Below are 16,972 nucleotides of genomic sequence, written 5' to 3' on the forward strand. Positions count from 1 at the left end.
TGCGTATCTGTCTTGACAATATGATGGACTTACAACCTGTCCAGGTTCTCCCCCAACTCTCACCCTATGACAGCAAGGATAGGCTCCAGCCCCACCCCCACAGCCCTGATATGGTTAAGCAATTAAGAAAATAGATGGATTATAAATTCAGTTTTTAGCAACATTTTAAGCTGCGCCCACACTTGCTTCATTACTGTGAAGCTGACGGCTGGTTGCTTGCAGACGTTCCAGGCTCTGGTTGCTTAGGTGAACATCTAAAGTATTTACTCCCAGATCATAAGCCAATCACCGGTATCCTTTGCTCTCATTGGTAGTTGCTTCAGTTGCTCACCTCAAAGTTGAGAAAAGTTTATCTCAAGTCCCATGCAGAGTCTTCCTCAAAGTGACCACTTTTGCATTTTTGTCACACAATTCGTGAGAATTATATATGCAACATAAACATTTCCTGTTTGGGGGAATTTGAGTGTTCCCATAAGCTTTTTTCTTTTCCGTATGAGTTTGGGTTAAAAACACACCCTGTAACAAAATTCAGAGTTCAAAATCTTTTCAGAAAGCCCTGAAGGCAAAATTTCTCTCATCACCATAGTTTTTCAGTGTTAGTCTTCTGAGTTGCAAAAAATTATGGCAGTATAAAATTATCAGCTGCAGTTACTGACCTGGATTAATGTTAGTTGTGAGGTTTGTAGGCGCAACCCCAATGTAGCAAAATCTAGATGATCAAGTAAACCATTACAGCTATGCAAGATGTACATCTGGTCTAATTAGATTTTCCTTGTTTGATTTTTTTTTTTTTTTTACCGTTGTTTTCTGGGTTTGTTTTGGGGTTTTTTTTTTTTTCGTTTTTTTTTTTTAGATAAAAACAATAAGGAGCTCAGTTTAAGTTCAACTGCTTAAACTTGCCTTGAAAGCAGTACAGAAATATTGTGGATGACTACTGACAAAACCTGAACGAGGGTGAGTCAGGAGTCTAGATCTGGATATGATCTGATAAAGCACATCATTTTAAAATAAACACCTCCAGCCATATATTTAATGGTTCAGTAAATATGAAAATAAGAATTGTTGTGCTGTTATTATCAAAACTGTTTTCACTTGATCCCCAGCAGTGGATGGTTTTGAATGATTAGTGACTCATGAGTCACTCGTAAGTTCAGAACAATACTCTTACAGGAAAGAAAAATTAGAAGAAGAAAATAGATTCACTTTGTGGAATTTATGGTTGAAGGTCCTAATAAATATGTCAAACAAAGAACTTGCTCTTTCCATATCATATAGGCCTGTTTCGATTAAAGCTGGTTATTACTTCTAGTACCATAGCCAACACATCATTTGTATTTGAGAACTATCCTCATTCGATGTATTCACACAGCAGACCAACGGAACTGTGGATTCACACCAGAAATCTTATATAAAGGGCCAGAGGGTTAAAACTGCCAGTATGTCCTGAATGAGATAAGTACTTGGGCTTGAGGAGACAGAATGGTCTGACTTGCCCAGACTGTGAAAATCTAAAATTGGTTACTTGCTGTGAGCACTGTGAATGTTTTCAGGCATCACACAGGGCGCATTTTAAGGTGGTGATGATGAAGCCAATTAAAGGCGCCTTTTCCCAAAAGAGGCAGCCTATTTGTTCCCTAAATTAAGACCATCCTTAAAAAGCAGAGGCAGTGTCACAGTTTCAACATTTCTAGCGTAGACGGGGCATTTGTTTTTGATTATTACTCATTAAAAAACAAAACACTGTTCCATATATAGGGCCTTTATTATATGCTTTTGTTTGTGTGTGTCTGTGTCTATGTGGCTGGGACAATGTCTGTATCATTCTGTATATCTGCGAGTGTTTCTGTGCTATGCTGTTTTTATTGAGGTTATTCATGCAGGAGTTATTGAGGGAAATCATTTTACAGCCAAATTATACTGTAATTATGGAGATGAGAGGCTCTTGTTTAGAGACACAAAAACAGAATGGTAATGAGACTATGGTGTGTGTGTGTGTGTGCGTGTGTGTGTGTGTGTGTGTGTGTGTGTGTGGCTGTAGCTGCAGGGCATGCTGATGGTGTCAGATAAATTTGTATCTTAGGCATGCAAACAAACTTCTGATTCTTACTGATCAAGTGCTTTGCCTCCTGCCTCTCTCGTCTACTCTTGTCTTCATTATTTCTGCTCTGCTCTCCTCAGCTTACCTGTTCTTCCTCCCTCCTGTCTTCTCCTATAGTGCCCTCTTACTCTCTATTCCTTGACTTTCTCCTCCACCATGTTTTACCACCAACTTATTTTCTTTTGCTTCGGTTAGACTCCTCTCCTTTCCAAACGATTTAAAGGTTCATAGTTTGAGAGGTAGATAAGAGTGTCTGTCAGTAACACTAAACTGTCTGTTTGCACGAACATCACATGAACGCTAAGAAGCCCCAGTGAATGAAACAAGTTGAACAATTATGATGCACAGTGGCAAACAGAGGACACTCCATTTTAACGCTGAAGATGGCGAGACCTAATATCTCCAAAATAATGACCCTAAATTAGGATCCCAGCTTTGCCTTCTCAGTCATCTGACATTCTCATAAATATTTATGAATGACTGTAGGAAAGGCATACATAATTGGCCCAAATCTGTGCTTGATGTGGTTTTCTAGCCAGAAATACAAAGCTTCAGATCTTCATTTCTGGTCTAGATGATATCTTGCCGTAGCTTTCATATCAAAAAAGGCATTTTACATGATTGGATTTTTGTAATTTAATAAGAAAATGGCACAAAAGTGGTACGAAATGCTTTTGCAATATAAAGTTGTGTGTGAATCACATAAGTAGGTAAGCTGCAGCTGTGTTACGTACATTGAAGTATGAAAAAAACCTCAAAGAAATAAAGATAAAGAAATTGCAGCCATGCTTTATAAAAATCTTCCGCAACATGTTAATTGTACTGCATGAATTTGGAAAGACGCGTGAATCTATATATACACAAAATTCTAAGTGATTCTAAAGGAGTTAGCATTCAAAACCTTCAAACATTTAAAAAGGAAAAAAGAAAACAAGACTGGGAATACTCCATATGTAATTTTTTAATTGTCAACACCATGAAATGCACTATCAAAAATGAATCAATTAACAAGATGACAAGTAAACAAAACAGGTGTCACTGTTACTGGCACAGCTGTAAATACACTAATTGTGTCTTGTCGAGACTGAAAACGGTCCCAAGCAAGCGCGCTGATTACTTCTGTTTGTTTATTGCTACAAAGCAAACATTTCAACTGTTTCAGGAAATAACAAAGCTGCTCTGCAACATCAAACTATATATCTCAACATGTGTTTTATTTTTTAAGGATTTATGTGTCTAACAGAGCAAACCTTACATGGGATTCCACATGAATATGAGAACAACAGAATGGTGCCAGTGTGTAAGAACAAATCTGTATGCAAATAAATGTATTCTTGTCTTGCGCTGTTTTTCCTTTAGCAATCAGCTGCGGCCATCCAGGAAGTCCCATATATGGCCGCACAGTGGGAAATGGCTTCAATCTCAACGATGTGGTCAGCTTTGTTTGTAATCGGGGTTATGAAATGGAGGGGCCTGCACGTGCTCAGTGCCAGGCTAACCGCCAATGGAGCCACCCACCCCCAACGTGTAAAGGTGGGGAGAAAAGTTAAGTGTATTCACCCCTAACCTTATTTATCCCTAACCTTTGATACCACCTTAGTCCCTATCTTTATTTAAAGGTTAGTTCCCTTTCCAGTAGCAACCATTATTATTTACACTCATCATTTTCATCCACCTCAACTCTACCTCTAACTTGGCTCAGCTTAATCCTCTCTACGATCATAATCATGTCAGTAATTGCTACCTGCACAGAGAAATTTCTTGATAAAAACACACCTTTTTTGCCTTAATTTGCTGAAGTTTTGAGGTAGATGTTGAGCTCTCCATATCTCTAACCTGCTCCTGGCTCCAGTCTCAAGAATGAAAACTTGTTTTCAGTAATCCACAAATCTCAGTCAGTCAGAGCAACTAGAATAGCTTCGCTCACACGAGTTTGTACACAAGCTATCGGCGTTCTGCCCAGTTTACTGAATGAAGTGCCAATGAACTGGGTATGAATTAAAATGCAGCACATTGATAACAAGCCATAACGCTGCTTGAGCGCTGGATCCATTACAGACAAATCTGCCTGACCACCAAATCATCCCTTACTATCTATTGCATTAACTCTTCTAAACACCACCTCTGACCACCACTTTTTCCTTCTTCACCATGTCCTCCTTGGTATGCCCTATACTACTCTGCAGAATTCTTTCCAAACTGGGAAAATGAAGAGGGGGAAGAGAGATTGCCCTCTCTGGTTCATGCCAAATAACACATGCTTTTCTGTCTCTGTGTCTGTTTGTGCTTGTGTGTCTCTGTGTGTCTCTGTGTATAGTGGTCAACTGCTCTGATCCAGGTATCCCAGCCAACTCAATCCGGCAGAGCAAAATAGAGCATGGCAACTTTACTTTTGGCACAGTGGTTTTCTACGACTGCAACCCTGGGTATTACCTGTTTGGATCACCTGTACTGACCTGTCAACCTACTGGACAATGGGACAAGCCTCTGCCTGAATGTATAGGTTTGTATCTTTCTCTCTGCCTTACAGTCTGTGGACAGACAATATTGCAGCTGAACTGGATCTAGAATTTATTAGAAGGATTCTTGTGTGTTTCATTTTATCACTTTTTATATTTTACTTTTAAGATCCCCTTAAAGCTTAGCAAACAGTGCCATGTCTGCTTTTTAATCCTTAATCCTTACACATAGTTCTTTTAATCTGTCTTTACTTCTTGACAGCAGTCAGTGCACCTCCTCTCACAGAGCTGTGTTGAGCTGTCTATTGTTTTCTTCCTTCCCCCCCCCGTCTCACTTTCTCTGGATCTCTAGTTGTAGATTGTGGTCATCCAGGCTCTCCCCCAAATGGTGTGCTGACTGGAGATAAGTTTACATTTGGTTCAACGGTTCGATACTCTTGTCTGGGCGGAAGACAGCTGAAAGGAGAATCATCCCGGACTTGTCAGCTCAATGGGATGTGGAGTGCCCCCATGCCATTCTGCTCTGGTAACCATTTTAACCTCTATTGAATATACAGACTTTAACGTCCACCCTATGAGAAGGCGCAATAGATAGATAGGAGTTGCAGATGAAAAGGGAGACATCTAAAACATGTAGACTGTGAAGTGTGGCGAGCTTCTTGCTTTTACATCCAGCAGACACAGCTTCCTGAACCTTTGAGTCAGAGGGGTAATTGAAGCGATGGGTGAACATATGGAAGGAAGGCTTGGCACCAGAAAAGGGAGCATATCTGTATCTGTATCTGTTAAAAGGGCTCTGGACAGCAACCTTACCCTACACTCACAGTCACCTCAGTCATGGACTCTTAACCATGTGCATTTTTCTCCTGATCATCTAATTGTGAGCCAGTTTCAGAAAATTTTAAGCAGTCTTTTTCAGCACCTGATGATGCTGCGATCAACAAGAACTATAGGTTCTTAAAGTACATATTCAGATACTGGAATCTTTCTGCTTATGTGTGGTTTTCCTGTGCATTTTCTCAAGCATAGGCCATGTTTTCTTTTCCAAAGTGAGTGGGTTTTATTAAAACATTGCAGAGTGTAGATGCACCACTCTCATTGTTCTGTAAAGTGCTTTACACAAGCATTCTGTCCCTGCTGTATTGGGTGTATATGCATATCGCACTATTTACTGAGCTAGATTGTCTCGCCAGACAGAAAGCCTCCTTACCTTCCCTCATGTGTAAACAAACCATCTAAGTTATGTGACACTCAGTTGGCCTGCTGGGGACATGATTGTGGCTCTCCAGACTGAGAGGCTCCCAGCTGCCGCTTATATAACGAAACTGAGTGAAAATGCATTCCAGACGAGTTGACTAAGAATACATTGTTATTTACAGCAATTGCCCGAGGAGACACGGGGGTGAGGCAGGGTAATCGTTTAAGAAGCAGTGATTCATGTTTTTCACCTGGTAGGTCTGTACCAGATATATGCAGACATGAGAGTTCAGTCCACAGTAGTACAGCTTATTCTGTGATTCTGCCTCATGATAGCTGATGAGATTATATATATATATATATATGAAGTAATGCTGTTTGTGATATTTAATGATGTTTCCAGGCTGTGAGCATAGTCCTGCTTGAGCTTAGATTTGCAAATTCAATTCACAAGCCGACCTTGCCACTTGTCTTTTTATTTATTAGGCCTATGAATTGAAGGACCTTGGCTTTTGCCTTGCTAGAAACAAAAGACTTGCTATGCTACAGCTTCTAACAAAAATGTTCAAACAACCTATGTTATTCTAATAATGAGCATTCAAATGCCAAGGAGAGGTTCAGACTGCTTGGAATTTATTTATTAACAATTCAGACTTGACTGAATTTCTATAATTGAGCCTCTTTTGGATTTAACTCAGAGTCAAATTGTGGTTGTCTGCTATCTCCAGAACCCTTAAGGAATACCTGAACATCTGAGGGTTTACACTTACATGCTCCCATGCTGAGAGTTAGAGATTTCTTTAAACCACACATGTTTGTCTATTAAATATGAAGCTATGACTAGGAAGGCCGGTGGAACAGTTTTTTTTTCTCTCTTCAAAAGTGAAACATTCCTCTAACCTCTAAAACCTCCAAAATTCAGGTATTAACATGCCCTCTATTTGTTTGATCTGAACAAAAAATTTTAAAAAAACAGCGAAGTGAAGGGATGGTGGGATTTCACAGGACACTGCCTCTTCAGTAGGTCACAAATTACCACTTTTACTCTCAATTCCTTGTTCAGATTGAGCCAATGAAATGTTCTAATTATTTGTCTTTAAAAGTCCATCCATCCATCTTCTGCCGCTTGTCTGGGCCCAGGTCAGGGGGGGGCAACAGCCTAAGTAGAAAAGCCCATACTTTTCTCACCCTAGCCACCTCCTCCAGTTCATCTGGGGGGACACCTGGGTGTTCCCAGACCAGCTGAGAGGTGTAATCTCTCCAGTGTGTCCTGGGTCTACCCCAAGGACTCCTCCCAGTAGGACATGCCCAGAATAACTCAACCAGAAGGAATCCTAGTCAGATGCCCAAACCACCTCAGCTGGCTCCTTTCGATGTGGAGGAGTAGCAGCTCTGCTCTGAGTCCTTCTCAAATGAATGAACTCCTCACACAATCTCTAAGAGAGCTCATTTCCGCCAGTCATTTTTTCAGTCACTACCCAGAGGTCGTGACCGTAGGGACGTAGCTCAACCAGTAAACTGACAGCTTCACTATTACACTCAACTCAGTTTTTACCACAATGGACCAATACAGCATACACATCACTGCAGACGTGGCCCCTGTCAATCTCCCGCTCCCCTTTTCCTCACTTGTGAACAAGACCCCGAGATACTTAAATTCCTCCACATGGGGCAGCAACTTGTCTCTTACCCAGAGTGGGCACTCCACCCTTTACCAGCTGAGAGCCACAGGCCGCCACCTGATGAAGCCAACAAAACCACATCATCCAGAACAGCAGAGGCCATCAAAGTGGAAACCATCAGCCACTTGGCTCCACCTAGAAATTCTGTCTGTAAAAATTACGAACAGACATATTTTTAAAGAAATGAATGGACTTTTCTTATATATTACATTTCTGCTCTCAAAGTGCTTTGTACAACATGCCTCATTCATACCCATTCATATAAGCACAAACACATCGGAGAGCAACTTGGGGTTCAGTATCTGGCCCAAGGATACTTTGGCATGCAGCAGCCAGGGATCAAACCACCAACCTTCAGATTGGCAGATAACCTGCTCTACCTCCTGAGCTACAGCCACCTCGAAACATTGTTGTCAAAAGGTTTCATTTATCCTCCCACATATTCCTAGTTGATGGCTAGTGAAGTATGTGCATGCAGATTAACGTGTGTGTGAGACCAATGAGTGACATTTCAAAGTCACCTTGGGGTCTGACGTTTTCCCAGTGCGGTATCCCACACATGTGTGCACAAACATTTCTGCACTCATTCTCGCACTACCCTGGTTGTGTTTTCTGCCTAAACAGCATACACCTGACTTTGGACTCACATCTGTGTGTGTGTGTGTGTGTCCACTGGAAGTGGAGTACAGTGTCTCTGATGTGTGTAAATGTAGGAACTCCCTTCCTTTCCTTTATGTTACTATTTTGTCAAATTGCTGCAGCAGATGACAACGACGTATTGAGCAGAGTATTATTTATTTACATCTGAGAAACTGACTCTAAAATCCTAAGGCATTACAAAAGATGTTATATCATCAAATGTTGTGTCTGAGCTACGTGTAAGCTCAATTTAGCAGCAAGCCTCTAGATATTTGTACTATAATACAAACAGAGCCAATGTGAATTGAGGTTATTTTTTCATAAGTATGAGGGGGGAAAAAACACAACAACACTACAGATACTCGTACACTTTGAATTAATTGTCAACAATAAATGTGAATGGCAGTAACAAATTAAAAATTATATTAAAAATGTAATTAGCTATCCAAATCTAACAGACATGAATCAAATTATATTATTCACACTCACTCATGATCCAGTACAATTTTGAGACCATTAACAAAATAGGCAGTACTGATCAGAAATGTCTGAGCAGAAATATTAGACCAGGCCTTGGTATTTGTGCGATAATGTGTGCTTTTGTGTGTGAAAGTGTGGGTTCCCATGAGTGTGCTCTACTTGTCAGACACAATTTGCTGACCAGGCAGCTCTACAAGGGCAGAGCTAGAATCTCTCACACACACTCACACAGACGAACACATACACTGCTCCCTATTTACTCATCAGCACATATGCGCGCACTCTCTCTCACACACACACACACACACACACACACACACACTCAGAAAATCTAAAGGCACACTTGTCACACATCTGTATGCACCCCACTGGTATTTATAAGCAGCCATTTCATATTTCTTTTAAAATCTTTACTCCAGTTTTCTAACTTAGCTATATAAGTAATGAACCAAAGTTTTTTTGTTTGTTTGTTTAGTTTTTTCCATTTCTTTTCTTTGATAAGTTGAAGGCATTTTTTTAAATACACTCTTTACCCAGCTAGTATATAGTAACTCGAGGATTAGGATCCTTAAGTCTCATCTTTGAGTTAGTACAAGCCAACAGGGGAACTGTGACGGACCTAAGTTTTCTCTTATTGTTTGTCTCCATGTAGGTGACACAACTGGTTCTTGTGGTGACCCTGGCATTCCCTCTCATGGTTCAAGAGAACAAACAGATTTCAGGATCCGTTCTAAGGTCTACTTTATCTGCTCAGAGGGCTATGAACTTATTGGTTCTTCAGAGAGGATGTGCTTCCCCAATGGGACCTGGTCCGGCACACAACCCTTCTGTAAACGTAGGAGGATGCTTCTGATTGATCTAAGTCTACCCTAACCCAGCGCCTTGTCAGCTATTCAATTATAGATCCATGCATGTCTCCAAGTATCCACTATCCTAGAGTTTAACCTTACTGAGGTCCACAGGATTTTTCTCTGTCTGATTCTTTTTCCATTCCTCTGTCCTGCAGCTGTTCAGTGTGGTAACCCTGGCACTCCCAGTAATGGCAAAGTATTTCGTTTGGATGGAACAACATTTTCTCACTCTGTCATCTACTCCTGCATGGATGGTTACCTGCTCACTGGTCCCACCACCAGGCAGTGTCAAGCCAATGGTACCTGGTCAGGCGCACAACCCAACTGTACCAGTAAGTTACCTGCTGGGATTTGGCTGATAGACTGACATGTATATTTACAGATAGGTCAACAATATCTGGTGTGATATAGGCAAATATGATTCTGTAGATTACATTTGTGTGTGTACAATATTTTGTCCATGAAATCGTGAGGTGACCTTGAAGTTTAAGAGCTTTCAACTGTATATAATAATTACACTCTGTATAATCAGAGTATTAAATTTTTGCTTTGCAATGACTTAAAAGTCTACAACCCATAAATATCACCAAATACTGGGTGTGAGATTATGAGGCAAAGGCAACAGTGTTTTATGCCCACTTTTAAATTATTCTGTCACTGTGTAGGAGTAATGAAATGAGCCTGAGATCTTTATGCTTTTCCTACAGACATTATAGAGTAACTAGAATAACCTTGATCATTGTTTACTTAATTTGCTTTTTGAACTCTGTGGGAAAGATTTCCAACATTCTGTTCTCATATGAGATGTAAGCAAAGCCATAGTTGAACAAGTGTTAATCAGTGCTGTATGTTTACCTCGTGCTAACAATTGACTATACATACTAAAAGATGCTTATTACATACATTCATATATTGTGTCCAAAAGCAAACTATTTCATTGAAAATTGAACACCACATAAAGAAAAATCCTATATTATATCAATGTTTTGCAGCATCCAGTGGCATTTACTACTTTAATGCACTGTGCACTGGAAGTGACCACATGCTAAAAATGCTTAAATCAGAATTTCTAGAAATTCTTAGATGTGGGTTCCTGGAAGGAAAAAAATATATAAGAATACCTGATTTAAAGGAAATGGCTTTTACAGTAGACTACCCCACATCTATTAACAGGCATGACACTATCTGGGGTGGGTATAGAAGCATTTAAGCTGCCTATTAGACTATGAAGGACAGTGCCCTAAAAGTGCAGTCTGGGGAATCCTAATGCTCCTTAAAAGAGTCCCAGGACAACTTCAGCTATTTTTAATATCACTGTTGTTTCATTCATGAGAAGTGAAACCCACACAGAAATGTGATGAGATCACACAGTCTGATCAGGAATTCGATATCAACTGCAAACTCACCATTTTGAAGACAAGATGCTTTATTCTAGATAATTACTTCATTGTGGCTTCTCTTGTCCAGTATAGCAGTATTTTTAAACTGGGATTCCTGCGGTATAATTATAATCTGATCTGTACTGATTTAGGGCGGGAATATTTTTCACACTTCACCTCCTTCGTGCCCTAACTTACCTTTCCTCTTTCTTTATCTGTTAGTTTATTACTTCTGTCACCTTTGGTGTCTTCTTTCGCTCGCTTTTTATTATTATTAAATTACCTGTGCGAAAAGAGCCTAGATAAAGGAGTAAATTTTCAAATTATCTTGTGCCATAGCATGACCTGTAAAGCAATCTTGATCTCTATCCCATTTTGTCCACTCTAACTGCACTTGTTCACCTCCGTAGTGATAAACTGTGGTGATCCTGGTGTGCCGGCTAATGGCCTTCGCTATGGAGAAGATTTCACCATTGGTCAGAATGTTTCCTTCCAGTGCCAACCAGGATATAGAATGGAGGAGGATGGATCACCTGTGAGGATGTGCACCCAAAATGGGACATGGAGCGGAAATATGCCAATATGTACAGGTAAATTATACATTAAAACCCTTAATTCTGGTTAAGCCCTTAGCAGTACTTAAGGTGCTATTACAACCATAGCAAAAGAGACCTTGTATATTGTGTCCCAGTTCAGATACTCCTATTACTACACTCGTATTACTATGTACTATTTCTGTTCTATATCCCATTACTGTGTGTATATTATTTATGTAGTATATGTTGTGCACTACATCTGCACTGCATATACTACATAATTGTATCAGGCATAAATATTCTTGAGCCTCTTGCTTTAAATTAAATACAAAATATAATGCATAAGAGAACACACACATGCAGTTTAATGCAGTTTTCTGTTATGTTGTTTTTGATATTTTATGCAAATTTAAGTCCACAAAATTTTATATCTCATTCTATGTGTGTTTCATGCAAAAGTTGTACTTTATTTACTGCATGTTACTATCAAACAAATGTTAAAACAATGATATTGTTTAACGCCTCAGTTTCACAGTTGAGCAACTGCTCGGCAGCCTGCAATCAATAGGGAAAAACATTTATTCCCCAGTGGGATGGGAAGTGGTTGCTGGAGGTTGCAAAGATTGTGCTGCTCTAGAAACCTCCTTGTGATCGCTTTGGTCCTGAGTAAATTGCAGCAGTAGTAGTTTACATAGAAGACATCAACTTTTCTGAAAACACTCACCATTTACTCTCCTAGCTGTAGTTAAACATGGAAACGTGCAACACTAGCCGGCAGTGAATATTCACCTTCAAAGTAAAAGCACATTTCATGAGGGGCACCTTTAACTTTGAAGGCAAACATACTCCATTTCTGGTTTGTGTCAAACTGTTTAGTTTTACTACCACTTGGCAAGTAGTTTGAGTGTTTGCAGCAACACAAACTGCTGATGAATGCTACGAACTGTCAGCAACAAGTAGGTCTGCAGTTCAATTTCACGTTAGTGGCTGCCAGCACCCACTCGTCAACCAGTTGCAGAATACAGACTTTTCTCTAGTGACCAGTGGTTACCAGCCCATCACTGACCACTCTCTAGGCCTGTGTGAATGGTGCTTTAATCAGAGCAGTTCTTTAAACAGAGCTATTTTTGGTCATCTGTAGTTGATAGTATTTTCTTTAAAGTATACTGGAAAAAACAACCACAATGAAAAACACTATTACTATGCAAAGGGGATTCTGCTACAGAAAATTTCCAAAATGCATTTACTATGACACAAGTGCTTTAGTCGCAAGTGAGCTCTAAGTACAACTTAAACTATGTATAACCCCAGCTTTATCAGTACTGACAGCAGATTCTGCTAACTTTGTAGTCTGTACCTCTGGAAGGAAAAATAACAAATGGAACCAGTCACATGCTTCAGTGGCACCTCCACTGCAGCTATTAATGTATCATAATCATGATGAATTTAAACTGAATTGAATGTCAGCAGCTACAGGATATAATTGGAATTAGTTCAAGATAAGAATATGTACAGGTTTGCACTGCAATAAAATTATAAACGTATTTTTAAATCAGTAGTCGATCAGCTACTAGAAACAAAACAAAAGTCTTATTTCCTTAAGTGAATTTACAGTGCAGTCATGTTAACTAATAAAGAGCATCACCTCCAGCCGCTACAAACACCCTCCCACCTCACTCTCTTTCCTTCCCCCTCTTTTTCACCCAGCTGTGACCTGCTCGGCTCCCCCTGCCATCAGTAACGGAGTACTGCAGGGCAGTGACTTTGAATGGGGCAGCAGTGTGAGCTACAGTTGCTCACCTGGATATGAGCTCTCATTTCCAGCTGTTCTGACCTGTGTCGCCAATGGCACCTGGAGCGGCATGCTCCCACAGTGCTTACGTAAGCTCATGCAAACACTCACCCACTGAGCATCCATAACTTGGTATAAGAACATATATCACTTCCACCAATCACAATTGGAGCAAAAATCTCCATTTGTCCTTAAGCTTCCAAAAAAATTGAGTACATGTCAGCATTTCTAGTGCTACAGTTGAAATGGGACTTTGTTCATTTGTTTTCGTGTTTGCAGCCAAATTTTGTGGTGACCCGGGGACTCCAGTTGGTGGTTTCAGAGAGGGACGAAGTTTCATCTATCAATCAGAAGTGTCCTTCAGCTGCGCCCCGCCTCTCATACTGGTCGGCACAGCAACTAGACTTTGTGAAAGCGATGGCACCTGGAGTGGAACGCAGCCGCGCTGTATCGGTAATTCATTCATATTCAGTTGACAACCACAGAAAACATTCAGATCGTTTAAAAATGGTAATTATGATCCAAACATTTGCTTCCTGTGTTCCCAGTAGTAATGCACTTTGGTTTAACTTGTGGGAAGAGATTTACATTTACGCAGTGACACTGCAGTTCTGAACTTTTCTAGACATTACTCTACAGAGCTGTGGGAGGCCCATGCAGTCGGACAATGAACAGCCTTTAACCTGCCAGCTTCCTGGTACAAAGTCTGTGTGGCATCCAATTGTGGGCACATGAGAACACAGCATTTGATAGAATTCACAGCGAGAGAGTGGTCGTCATCTGTGCTGCCTCCTGCATGCGCTAACAAGCCAGCTCTCTGACCGAAACCAAACAGAGTATTTCCAGTAGTGAGAACTCAGCTGACATGTTGAACCCCTTTTGTGAGCTACATGTGACAACGAGCGGCTTCAGGCAATGTCCTGACCTGACATTTTCTAGAGTCCATCTGCTCTTGTTAATTATTTTAGTCTAGAGGGCCTATAAATTTCTCTAAACTTAATACACTTTGCTTGCACGTGAACTTTTGAACAAGGTGTTAAATATTTAGTTTTATGTTCTTTTGATTTACCGTAATAATGTGATCACTCAGTTTTAATTGCAGCAATGTGGTGAAATGACTTTAGGTCTTGGTTAGAACTGGCTGTAGTTGGATTGTAAGCTCTAATTGGCACAATGTTACATTTAAATAATGATCAGCCTAATGAAAGAATAAGTAAACAGGAGAGGATCAGAAAACAGCTTCTACTTTAAGGGTTTAATATTTAAACTGAAACTTGGTCTGATCCAAAAGGTCTATAGATTCAATGCTCAGACCCATAGGTCTTGGAATCCTCAACACTGCATTTCTGAATAAATTTGCAAGTTTATAAAAAAATCACCAGTGTCACTGTGCCCAACTAAGTCCTCAGCATGATCAAAATACAATACCAAGGCCTATAACCTCTGCCAGAAGTTTATATAAGATTTTACTGATTGCTTTTTAACAGTTCCTGACTTCATCATCAATCATTTATCCCCACATGAGCTGGAGCACAGCCTAGCATCCCCAGGCAGGGGTGTCTCACCCACTTCAAAGTCTGGGTTAAAATTAAAAGGCGGTGTTGGTTTATCTGACAGAGCTTCCAAACTTCTGAGAGAGATTTTGCAAGAGATGCAAATGCATATCACCTTTTTTAATAACACAGTTGTTTGTAATGTTGCCCCTTTACATATGTTTCCTTTTTGATTAATAATATAACAACTTGATAATACGATTTTTTTTTTTTTTGGACATTTGCTAGCTGTTCTAGTGTTTGTCTGATAGCCCACTTCCTAATGATCATGACAATTAATGATCTGTCATTATGAATTTGACAGCCTCATTTTTGTTTACTCATGAGTATGCTGTGCTGAGCAACTGCTGTTCTATAAAAGTTAGTGTTACATCGACTTATAGGAATAGCAATGAATAGTGATGCTCATAGACAGTCTTGTAAGTGGAAAGGCTGGAGGACAAGCTTTAAAGGAGAACTCTGATGTGAGTGAAAGTTATATAAGGCAAAACCAGAGTTTGTACAGCTCTAACAAGCTTGAGAGTCAATATTTCGTGTGACCACCTTTATTTGTCTACACAGCCTGAACTGTCTTTGCCAGCTTTCTTGTAATTTCATTAAGTAGTTTTCAGGAATACTTTTCCAGGATTCTTGAATGACATCCAGTGCTCTTCTCTGGATGTTGGCTGTGTTTTGTCCAGCCAACATCCAGAGCCACCAACGTGTTATACAGACAATGTGGACATTCTGACCTGTTTCAACCGATTTTCACTCCAGTTCTTGTGTAATTTGGCAAACCTCACCTTTTTCTACCTGTTTCCCTTCCTTAAGAATGGCTTCTTGACAGCCACCCTTCCACTGACACCATTTCTGATGAGGCTTTAGTGAAGAGTAGATGACTCAACTGAAGGCCCAGGACATGACTTTCAGATACTGTTTATCTGCTGTAGATAGTTTTTAGGCCTACCACTTCTTCTTTTGCACAGTTTGTCCAGTTTCCTCAAAATTTTTAAGGGCATACTGCACACTATGCCAAGATATGCCAAGTTTTTGAATAATTGGTCTCTGGGAATCTCCTTGTTGGTACAAAAATATGGCTTAACAAAAAAAAAAAAAAATGCCCTTCTTAAAATAATCAAATATAAGAATTGGAGTGGAAATGATTGAAAAAGCAGCCAATGTCCAACGTAAAACTTTGAAAGACCTTCAAAACTATTGCTCAAGACCACCTTAAAAAATTATACAAAAGTCTGGCTCCATGGAAGAAAAATCTAAAGAACTGAGGGGTTGCTCAAGACATTTGCACAGTACTATATGTTGTTGTGTATTATGCTATACTTTAAAACATCTTGCCATGCTTTCCTTCTCTGGTGGCACAGATCAAGTAAAAGTTGAAATATATAAATATACATATATAATGTAATATATTGTTTATGAAATAGAATTACTTGTCACTGAGATCAGTTTGCTACTGCTCAAGGTTCAGTTAGCAATATATTAGACAGAATTCCTGTCTTATATATTTAAAGTTCCTGGTTTAAAAGTCAGAGTATATGAGAAACCCATTTTAGAACTTACAGCAAAAGTGCTTGCTCATAAGTTGAGTCAACAGCAGTACATCCTGTAACTTACAGTATTTAGTAAAAACCTTCAAGAAGCAGACATCCGCATCCAACTTCAAACAAACGGCTGCTATCCGGGGATTAAGAAGAAAATGAGAAGGGATATTCACCACACTTTACAAATGGTCCCAGTGAGTCAATTTACCAGCCCATGCAATGTTTAGAGCAACACTTTGCGTGTCTGATTCAGAGCAGGTGCTTACACATCAGGCATGGTAAGGAATTTTAATAAATGAGAGCTATTGTAAATGCAAGCAGGGACCTTACTTTTTTCCTTCCTTTGCAGGACTCGATTAGGGGTACATCCACTAATTTTACAGCTGCTCAAATGTGAAACAGACGATCTAAAAACAAAGGGCTGCCTTTGAATTGTTACCCCATCAGATGTGAAGACTTCATCTATGACTGCTGGAATAAGAACTAGTTTCAGTGTGCTGCTGTTTGAAGGGAGATCTTTCTGTTCTGTATCACAATTGCTTTCGTAGACTGAGACTGTTAAACACGCTCAACCATAAAGTGAATCTCAATGCTTTTTTTATAGTTAAAGTGATCTGAAGTAAGTGTGTGTGTGTGTGTGAGTGTTTTAGTTGATTTATTAGTTTGTGATTTCAGCTGTACGTTAGTGTGCGATGTGTATTACTATGTGACTGAAGCAGAATGAGTTTTGAACTAAAGCAGCCTGCTCTTTAAATAAGACAGATGAGG

At 39.8% G+C, this 16,972-nt stretch overlaps 1 protein-coding gene across 1 annotated transcript in view; it reads left to right on the plus strand.

The window, feature by feature from the left end:
• csmd3b (CUB and Sushi multiple domains 3b) overlaps window positions 1-16,972 on the plus strand; it is a 381,849-nt gene that overhangs the window by 354,622 nt on the left and 10,255 nt on the right. Inside the window, exons 56-63 of the mRNA XM_030740552.1 lie at window positions 3,458-3,631; window positions 4,416-4,601; window positions 4,910-5,083; window positions 9,208-9,390; window positions 9,562-9,738; window positions 11,196-11,375; window positions 13,029-13,202; window positions 13,393-13,566. Coding sequence (XP_030596412.1) covers window positions 3,458-3,631; window positions 4,416-4,601; window positions 4,910-5,083; window positions 9,208-9,390; window positions 9,562-9,738; window positions 11,196-11,375; window positions 13,029-13,202; window positions 13,393-13,566 — 1,422 coding nt within the window. The remainder of the gene's footprint in view (window positions 1-3,457; window positions 3,632-4,415; window positions 4,602-4,909; window positions 5,084-9,207; window positions 9,391-9,561; window positions 9,739-11,195; window positions 11,376-13,028; window positions 13,203-13,392; window positions 13,567-16,972) is intronic.

Source organism: Archocentrus centrarchus, chromosome 11 (genome assembly GCF_007364275.1).
Source record: "Archocentrus centrarchus isolate MPI-CPG fArcCen1 chromosome 11, fArcCen1, whole genome shotgun sequence".
Lineage (NCBI taxonomy): Eukaryota > Metazoa > Chordata > Actinopteri > Cichliformes > Cichlidae > Archocentrus > Archocentrus centrarchus.